At 49.0% G+C, this 10,249-nt stretch overlaps 1 protein-coding gene across 1 annotated transcript; it reads right to left on the reverse strand.

The window, feature by feature from the left end:
* GDF5 (growth differentiation factor 5) lies at window positions 1–3,708 on the reverse strand. The gene is made up of 2 exons (XM_065892737.1): window positions 3,084–3,708; window positions 1–875 (listed from the first exon to the last, which is right to left on the reverse strand). Exons 1-2 carry the CDS (start codon window positions 3,706–3,708, stop codon window positions 1–3), a joined length of 1,500 nt encoding a protein of 499 aa, XP_065748809.1.
* Window positions 3,709–10,249: the final 6,541 nt, after the last annotated feature.

A 10,249-nucleotide genomic window follows, 5' to 3' on the forward strand; every position in this document is an offset into this window, starting at 1 on the left:
CTACCTGCAGCCACAAGACTCCACGACCATGTCTTCATACTGCTTATAGACCACGTTGTTGGCTGAATCAATGAAGAGGATGCTGATGGGACTCAGCCGCGTGGGCACACAGCAGGTGGGTGGCGTGGACTCAGGGTCCATGGAGTTCATCAGGGTCTGGATGACTGCATGGTTCGTGGGCTCCAGGTGGGAGCGCAGGGGGAACTCGCATAGCCCCTCGCAGTGGAAGGCCTCGTATTCCAGGGGCGCGATAATCCAGTCGTCCCAGCCCATGTCCTTGAAGTTGACATGCAGCGCCTTCCGACTGCAGCGGGCCTTGGGGTTCTTGCTGGGCCGCTTGCCCTGACGTGTGGCCAGTGGGGCCCGCCGCTTTCGCCGCTGACTGAACAGGTACTCGTAGACGGTCTTATCATCTTGGCCAGAGCGGGCCTTAATCTCATTAAAGAACAGGTCCCGTTTCTTGGTGCGGCCAAACACCAGGAACAGGGCCTTCTCATGGACCTGCCGGGCAGCCCGGTCAAAGCCCAGGCCACGGAGGTCCACAGCCCGGCCCCGTTCCCAGGCCTCCAGCTCCAGGCACAGCTGGGCCGAGTTCTTAAAGTTTCGGAAGAGCTTCCAGATGTCAAACACCTCCCAGCCAGATCCATCCAGGCCTGGCATGGAACGCACATCCAGCAAGGCCGCTGGCTGTCGGCCGCTGGGGCAGCTGGACAGCTTCAGCTGGACAGCTCGCCCACTGCTGGGGGCCACTGGCTTAGCTGTGTCCGAGGGCTTCTTCCGCAAGATCCGCAGCTCGGCCCCTAGTAGCCCATCCTTCTCCAGGGCGCTAATGTCAAACATGTACCTCTGCTTCCTGATCGCAGGACCTTGGTCATCTAGAGAGAACACCCATAAGTCATTCCCTACAACCTCACCAAGGGAGCTGGTCACCTTAAGGCCTCAGGGGAGGACCACAGCTCTTCTTCCCTCGAGAGAACGTTCTTTAACCTCTTCCCCACTCTGACAGAGGGCAAGACCCAAACCACTGGGAGCCTTTTTCAAAATAAGGGAACTTCCTATACAGTCAACCAAGTAGGATTGTTGATCTGTAGATGTGGCTGTAGCTGATTTGAGTGATTCTGGGTGTTTGTGTCAATGAGATGCATAGCAGAGGTCCATCAGCCTTAGAACTGCCTTCTACCTGCCCCTCTCCCATCTGTTATCCAATATGATTTCTCTTTGGTAAGATAGGTGGAATGGGCATTATAATGACCCCTGTTTTTCCAGGGGAGGAACCTGAGGCTCAGAGAAGTTAGTAACTTGCTCATGGTCACCCATCTGGGAAAAAGCAGAGCTGGAACTCCAGCCTAGAACTTTTTACACCCGATCCTGAGCTGCTTCTACTATACCATGCCTTAAAGAAGATCTTAGTGTTCTTGTTTTATGGATGAGGGGCAGAGAGGGGGAGTGACTTGCCTAAAGTCACACAGCAAGTTAACAAAAAAGCCTGTCTATAAGCCAATTTTCCTGGCTTCCCAGTCTAATGATTTTGTTGTGTATGTTTCTTACCCTGCTGGGTACGTGAATGTGTGTGTGTGTGTGAATGACAGTTGGTGTGTGTGTGTATGTATGGTTCAGTTCACATGTGAGTATGAAAAGTAATGCATATGTGAGTGACATGTTATATGCATGTATGATTGGGCTTGTGTGAATATTTGAAGGGTATGTATGTACATGTGTCTATATATATGTAAGAAGATTCCTTGTATATATGTAAGGTGTGTGTGCACGTGTGTACGTGTGTGTGTGACTCAGCACGCACGTATAAATATAAGGCTGTGTGTGTGTGTGTAAGGAGCTCAGTAGTATGTCCGAATCAGCATGCCTTCCTTCCTAAATACCAATTTGCCATTGGGAAACATTCATAATATTGCTCTAGAAGCTAATTAGGCCTTTAAACTCCCCATCTCCCCCCTCCAAGCTCCCTTAGAGCTGGGGGGCACAGGGACTTATTTTATGATTTCCCCAAGGGGTCACAGCTTGCTCTGGCTGGGCAGGCAGCCAGGCCACCCCCCCCAACCTCAGCCAGACCTGCTGCCTCTGTGCCTCCCCACCCCGTCATTCCCCCACTGGCCAGCTCTAATGAGGAGCCTCTTCCTCTCTCTGACCCTTCCCCCACCCTGCCAGCCAAAGTCCCAAGACTCCCAGAACCAGAACGTATGAGCTGCCAGCAACTCTAGCAATCAGGTCCACCTCCCTCTTCACACTTATGGAGAAACTGAGGCCCTAAGAGGGGAAGGGACTTGCTGAGATCACACAGCAAGTTGAGAGGAAAAGTCAAGACAGTGAGGTGGGGTGGGCAGAGGGAGAAGTGAAGGGAGCAGATCGTCTCCTGGGTTCATGATAAAAATGATGTGTGTTTAGGACAGGACAAAAAGTTTTCATATTTGAAGGGCTCTCAGAAATCACCCAATCCAACCTCCATAGGGTTGTACTGATGGGGAAACTGAGACCCCAAAGGGAGAAGGGGCTTTCCCAAGGTCACACGGTGAGTTAGACCCTAGGTCTGTTGTCCACCCTGCCCCACCTCGTATATCTAGAGGTTGTTCCAGAACTCCATTATGCCTCATTTACTGTCGTCACCTATCCTGTCCCTTCTGCCCCCCAGCCCAAAGGCAAAGTGGGAGAACCATGGGTATCTGAGATTAATTTCTCTCTCTGCCATATGAGAAAACCTACAACCCTCTGCAGCCTGGAAAGTCTGGCCAATTCACAGAAGCACAGAGCATGGCCTGGTAATCAAGAGTCTTAGAGGCTGGTCCCCAACTCTGCCACCAACAGGCAGGTCTTATCTCCTTCCCAGGCTTCAGTAACCCCCTCTGCACCTTGCAGGAATGGTACTTGGTGATCCCCAGGTGCCCTCCAGCTCTGACATGCCAACAGCCTGGGACCTGGAGTGTGTGAGGTAAGTCCCAGATACCACCCAGGCCAGATGCACACACCGTCTCCCACCAATGCAGTGGCGGGGCTCTGAGAGCCCCCTCCATGCATGCAGATGCCCCTCCCTCTGAGCCGTGCCCCTGCCCCCCCCCCCGCCCCCTCACCTTGCCCTTTGTCAATAAAGCTGGTGATGGTGTTGGCCAGGCCAGCCTCCAACTTCACGCTGTTGTTGCCTCCCTTTCTGTCAGCCTCGGACAGCGTCCTGTACAGCGAGAGCATGTATTCGTGGGGCGTGATTGGGGGCGGGCGGAATGGCTCCTTGGGCTCTCGAGGGGACCCAGGCTCCCTGGCCTTCTTCAGCAGGAAGGGGCTGGGGACAGATCCTGTCTTTGGTGGTGCCTTACCCCCAAGAAGCTGTCCTTTTGGGGTCACAGTCCGCGTTGCAGCCTGCCTTGTCTGGGGAGGGTGTCCTGGCTTGGGTTCAGGGCCACCCGATCTGGGGGGCAGCTTTTTGGGTTCATCCTTCTTGGGCTGTGTCAGGGCTCCTGTCTGCCCGGTGCCCCCCTTTGCCCTGGCATTGGTGGCCCCCCCACCGTAGCTGTGACCCCCCGGCCTGAAGATGTTCTGGGCCAGAGGGGGCCTCTCCTTGGCTTCTGCTTTGGCCAATCCTGGCCTGGCCCCCTGGGGTCTCTGGCCCAAGTCAGGGGCACCCAACACAGTGCAGATGAATTCCAGGTCCAGCCAAGCCAGGTGCCAAAGCAAGAAAGTGAGGACTTTGGGGAGTCTCATCCTCTGGACAGCCGCTGAATGACACCAAAGAGAACAGTGGCAGCAGCGGAGGTGCCTCTGGTTTGGCAGGAAAAACCATGAAAAGAGTGGACCCTCAAAAGCAGCGGCAGCAGCAGTAGCAGCAGAAGGAAAGGCTTTCTCCTCAGTCTGAGGCTCTTGAAGTCTGCCGGGTGTGTGTCTGTATCCAGTCCCATAGTGGAAATGCTCTCGTATCCAGACGTGCACCGTCTCCAGTCAGCAGCTGAAAATAACTCGTTCTTGAAAGGAGAAAGCCGACCGCCCCCTTTCTCCTGCACAACTGACTGAGGGCTTGAAGGAGGCTTGTATAAGGCTGAGGGATTTTTCCAAGAAGGAAGAATGGCGTAATGCTGCCTGTGTGCTCCAGTTCTTTTTTTTTTTTTTTTAAAGTTTTGAATCCTTTCCAGTGAAAATACTTACACACACACACACACACACACACACACACACACACACACACACACATGCCTGCAGGTGCTCAGAAAAATCTTTTACAAACCTGAACTCAGGAATTGGAAACGGAATTCCAACCCAAACCAATTTAATTACTCTCTGATGTCATGCTGTCTAAACTCATTTAAGTGCGATATATTTATGTGAAAAAAATCACCGCTGCCCTCTGAGGCCATGGCTCATGGGGGCTTTTGGCACACAGCCCCGAGGGGTGCTTCTAGGCTTGCGGGGGGGCCTCTCAGTCCCACGGAGCAGACTCTCGGGTCTTTACCTCCACGTCACGGGACAGCCCACCCCACCTTCCTGAGGAGAGATGCTGAGGAGTGAACTCAAGGATCTTAAGCCCCAGAAACATGAGGAGTGTGGGTTTTCAGTTAAGTCCTTGGGGTGTTTTTAAAGCAACCTTTGCGTCTAGTCTGGGACCTGATTTGTTGTTGGGGAGTGGGCAGTACAGATGGCAGCATTTACCCACAGTTTCTTTTATTTTATTAAACTTGTGGTGACCCAGAGACAGAAAAGTATCAGTACCCACTACACCCCTCCCCCCAGATGCCGTTGACTGAGCTCAGATTGTTACTTCAGGCTTTGGGGGCGCTGCCACCCTGAGCCCACTCCTTAGATGGAGGCAGATCCAGAGTGTACCTCACTGCCACCCCAGCAAAGACAAACTCAGTTTTGTTGGGAGGGACTGGCTGAGTCCAGAGGTGGCAGCCCCTGCCTGGGGCAGCAGCGGCCCCTTCAGGAGGCTGGAAAAATGATTTCCCACACAGTGCTTTTCTGGTAGTTCTGGAAGAAGTCTCAATTCCAGCTGGACTCGTGGGGGAAAACTGTTCCCTTTACCTGGAATACCCTCCTTTCACTCCCACAATGGGAGGTAGTCCTCCTCATCCTGAGAGCTTCAGCTGAAAATTTACCTCCTCCTTCCCTGGTTAAGAATCCGCCTGCCAATCCAGGGGGCAGGGGTTAGAGCCCTCGTCCGGGAAGATCCCACATGCCCCGGAGTAACTAAGCCTGTGCATCACAGCTACTGAGACTGCGCTCTAGAGCCCGCGAGCCACAACTACTGAAGCCCACGCGCCTAGAGCCCGTGCTCTGCAACAAGAGAAGCCACCGCAAGGAGAAGCCCGCGCACCGCAACGGAGAGTAGTCCCGCTCGCCGCAACTTGAGAAAGCCCACATGCAGCAACGAAGTCCCAAAGCAGTCAAAAAAAAAAGTTTCACCTCCTCCAGGAAGCCTTCCCAGATCCCCACACAGAGCCAATTACCCCTTCTTGAACGTTTTGCTACAACACTTGTCACACTGTGAGAGGTATAGCAGCAGTAGAAGCAGTCAGGTAGGCTTCCTTCTTAATCCGAGATTCTTTGAGCCTGCCCGATAGAGATCTGTCCCTACTCTAAGGTCACCAGATTGGTTTCCCAGCACAACCTGGCACAGAGTAGAAGCTCAGTAAGCATTTGATGAATGAAAGAAGATGAAACTCACAGCCCGGTTGTCCAGGTGCTCGACCAGCCTTTTCATGGTGATACGTCCAGATCCTTGCTGATCTTCAGAGCACAGCTGCATAACTTGGCCATTTCAAGCTTCATCTGGTGCCCCTAGGTCAGAAACCCCAGGACAGCTCCACCTTCCCATCTCAAAGGATCAATACAATACCAGACACTGTTCAGGGGGAACTTTAAGGAAGAGCTGAATTCCTAACTATCCCTCCGGTTGCCCAGATTCACAACACTTGGCTTCCCTTTTGACTTGTCCACTTAAGCAGTCATCTCTGGGGTTCCTTCATCCTCTCCATCCCCGCTGCCTCACTGTCTCAGTCCTCCTCACGGCCTGTCCTAATATAATTCCCTTATAACTGGCTTCTAGGCCTCCCAGATCTCTTTGTTCCAATCCTCCCTCTCTCTAAAACCTGCCCATTGAAAAGTGCCAACTCATGTGCCCTCTCCTCCACGAAGCCTTCCCTCATTCACACACTCCTGATTTGCCATCACACATTTTCTGTGCCCCTTTCCATTTTGGCAGCTCCAAGATTATCCAGTTCTGCCTCTGCCCCCCTGTCTCCGACACAGTTCATTTCTTCTACTCTGTGTACCTTTTTCATATTTAAAAAATCATAACGTAATTCCTTATAGCAGTAATAATTTATTTACATACCTGTCTCCCCCATGAGATTATGACTAGACGGCACCATATTTATCTTTCAATTATTCCCAGGGCTGGGCACAGGGCCCAGCACATAGCAGGTTCTCAGTGTGTCGTATGGATGAATGAATCTCTAACCGGCCCTTATATACAAAAGCCATCATTTTCTACTTTAAGGTATAGTTACTTACAGACATATCGTGCCTTCCCTGCTGGACTCTGAGTTCCTGAAAGGAAGGGATTCTTGTCTTGCCACGAATTAGGTATTTTGTAAGCCTGAGTGAGTGAATAAATGAAGGGATGAATAAATCAAAAACATCAGGAATTCTCTGGCGGTCCAGTGGTTAAGACTCCATGCTCTCACTGCCAGGGGCCCGGGTTCAATCCCTGGTCACGGGAACTAAAATCCCACAAGCCGCGTGCCAAAATAAACAAACAAACAAATGAACAAAAATAAATCAAACAATCAAGATGCCCTTGAACATGGTTTTATAAAGAGTAAGGGCTCTTGGAGACAAACAGGCCTGATTTTGAATTCTAGTTCTGCTATATGGTTTAGTATATTATATTATCTTTGGAAGCCTCTAAACCTTTTTGTAACTCTGAACAGGAATCATGACAGTACCTACCTCCCAGGGTGTTTGTGGGGATTCAATTAAATAAATTATAAAAAGTGATTAGTCTGGGCTTCCCTGGTGGCACAGTGGTTAAGAATCCGCCTACCAATGCAGGGGACATGGGTTCGAGTCGTGGTCCGGGAAGATCCCACGTGCCACAGAGCAACTAAGCCCGTGTGCCGCAACTACTGAGCCTGCATGCTGCAACTACTGAGCCTGCATTCTACCACTACTGAAGCCTGCACACCTAGAGCCTGTGCTCTGCAACAAGAGAAGCCATCACAATGAGAAGCCCGCGCACCGCAGCGAAGAGTAGCCCCCTCTTGCTGCAACTAGAGAAAGCCTGCACACAGCAACGAAGACCCAATGCAGCCAAAAATAAATAAATAAAATAAATAAATTCATTAAAAAAATAAGTGATTAGCCTGGTACCCCGCAAATAATAATAGCTGCTATTTATTGAGCATATACTGGAGTAAACTAGACTCTGGCCTTTGTATCGCACTGCATTTTTATCTTATTTATCTTCACAAGAACCCTATGATGTAGATACTCTCAGTACCCTGATTTTGCAGATGAAGAAACTGAAGTTCAGAAAGGTTAAATTACTTTTTAAGCCTAATTCCCTCTCTGACACATTTTATACCAAAGAATCCTAACCTAACTTCTAGAAACACGAAAAGTGAAAGGGTGGTAGGGGGCAATTATGGTATTCTTGGCTTTTAGTCAAGGTCTCATCCAATGGGCTGGGACTTTGGGAACATGGAGGAGTCTCTGAGCAGGGCTATTATTTGAGGACTAGGGAACTCCAGAAATGGGGTGGGAGTCGGGGAAGGGGACTCTGGGCCTGCTGAGAAGGCCCTCTCCAGGGAGGAGCCCAGGGGACTGGCCTGGCTCTCACTATAAAGGTGACTAATCACTTCGGTCCCCTCTGGTAATTGCGACCAGATGCTGCCGCTGGCAGCACTTCAGTCCCAACATGTTTAATTACTGGGACGGAGAGTCCTTCGCCCACCGCCCCCACCCCACGTCCCCCTACCTCCCCCTCTCCTGTCAGCAATATTAATGTCAAACTCGAGGTAGAAGATGGGAGTCTTGGGAAGCCACTGGCATGGAAACAACCTTTACAGTCCTTTCTACCGTGTAGAGCCTTTAACTTTTTTACATGTTTCCCTATCCATCTCACAGGCACTCCACAAAACATCCTCTTAAAGTTGGCAGGCCAGAGTATTTTTTATACCCATTTCACAGATGAGCAGTTAACTGAATCAGCAGCAGCAGCAGCGGCAGCAACATCATTTTTCAAGCGCTTAGCAATCTTCAAAGTGGCTTCGCATTCTTTATGCTGTCTGAATCTCCTAATTCTCAGAGTCAGTTCAGCATGGGTTAGAGCTGGCTAAGAGTATGGGTTCCAGGATCAAACAACTTGGTTTGTGTCCTGGCTCTGCCACTAACCAATTGGGTGACCTTGGGTATTCATTCATTTATGTACTTAATTATCCATCAACTATACACTGGGTGTCTACCATGTGTTACATCCTGGGCCTAAGCACTGTATCTAACAGTGGACTACCAAGTCTGTGCTCACATTCTGGTGAGAAAGACAGACAAACAAGCAAACAAATGTATAATTTCAGAGAATTCTAAGTGTGTGAAGAAAAATTAAACAGGGTCAAAGGGATGTCTATTTTAGATAGGAATGTCTCTTTGAGGGGGTGATGTTTGAGCAGAGATCTAGATGTAGTGAGGGAATGAACTGTTCAAAGGTCTGGGAGAAGATCATTCCTGGTGGAGGGAACAGCAAATGCAAAGGCCCTGTGGCATGAATGTGCTTGGCATATCTGAGGAACCGGGAGAAGCTGGTGTGACTGAAACAGAGTAAGCATGGGGGAGGTGATAGATGAGGTCAGATCATGCCAGGACCACATTGAGAATGGCCTTGGAAACCAGAGAAAGGAAGTTGGATTTTATGTTTAGTGCAGTGAGAATTTTAGTGCAGAGTTTTAAGCAGGAGATTTGTCTAACATAATGATTAAGAGCTGGACTACCTGCCTTTAAGTCCTGGCTCCCTAATTTACCAGCTGTGTAATCTCAGGCCAATTATTTAAACTTTCTGTGCCTCAGTTTCCTCATATACAAAGTGAGGTTAATAATAATATACCTGCCTCAAGGTTCTTACAAATTTTTGTTGTAAGTTCTTAAAACAGTGTCTTGTGCAAAGTAAGCTCTACATAAATGTTACCTATTATTGATATCTTTAAAAAAAAATCACTTCTCTGAACCTGTTTCTTTACCTGTAAAATTAGAATAAAAATATCTGCTTCACAGACTGCTTATAAGAACTAAATGTATTTACATATGTAGAGCACCTTTCTTTCAGTAACTATCATATAGTAGGTACTCCATAAATTATGGTTAAAAAAAAAAGTCAATTGTTAATATTGTCCTTGTTCACAAATGAGGAAATTGAGTCTCAGAGGAGTTAAGTGATTGACACAAGGCCACGCAACCAGAAATGATCACGGTAGGACTCAACCCAAACTCATGACTCTGAATCCAGTGCTCTTCCCCACAGCAAGGAAGGATTGATCTTTCCTGGCATCACCTTATATGAAAGGGATTGCCTGGGAGGAGGGCCTGCAGCCCCTGGACCTCCATCTGTGCTTTTTATAATCTGTGGGGCATGGACCATCCCCATCCAGGGAGCCCAGAGCACCCCAGCAGGAGCAGAGCCGCCTAATCCTCCCCCACATCCCCATCGTCATTCCGGTTTGTGTTGTTTTAAACGTCCCAGGAGCTGCCACTCCTCTGGAATCTTCTCCACCAAGCTCTCAATGGTTCCCCCAGCTGAGCTCCTCGGGAACTGCACCTTGTCAGAGCATGTGGGCACTCCAGTGAGGTCAGTCCATCCCACTCCCTGCAGATACTATAATCTGGAAACTGCATGTGGGTGTATGTGTGTTTTTGCCTGTTGCAGGTGTGGTGCACAAACAAAGCAACCACACATTTTCACTTTTATTCTTTACTTAAAGTATTTTTATTTTAAAACTTCTTAATATTTAAAAAATGTTTTTTAAAAATTTAAAAAGTAATGTGTATTAGAAAGAAAGGTAATACAAATTCATGATGAAAAAAGTTCAGACAGTACAAGAGAATACACAGGAAGTCCCCCTCCCACTCCAGACCCCCAGTTTTCCAGACCTTCTCAGAAACAACCATTTCTATCCGTCTCCTGGATGACTTTCTATGCAATATAAGCTTTGAAAAAAACCTTTTTATTTAAGTATGATTTCTATACTGAATATATTTAAAT

The sequence above is a fragment of the Phocoena phocoena genome, chromosome 15, assembly GCF_963924675.1.
Source record: "Phocoena phocoena chromosome 15, mPhoPho1.1, whole genome shotgun sequence".
Lineage (NCBI taxonomy): Eukaryota > Metazoa > Chordata > Mammalia > Artiodactyla > Phocoenidae > Phocoena > Phocoena phocoena.

Coding starts and splice junctions, on each gene's coding strand:
- GDF5 (XM_065892737.1), bottom strand. CDS start 3,708: ATGAGACTCCCCAAAGTCCTCACTTTCTTGCTTTGGCACCTGGCTTGG. Junction 876..3,083: donor CTTTATTGACAAAGGGCAAG/GTGAGGGGGCGG, acceptor TGTTCTCTCTAG/ATGACCAAGGTCCTGCGATC.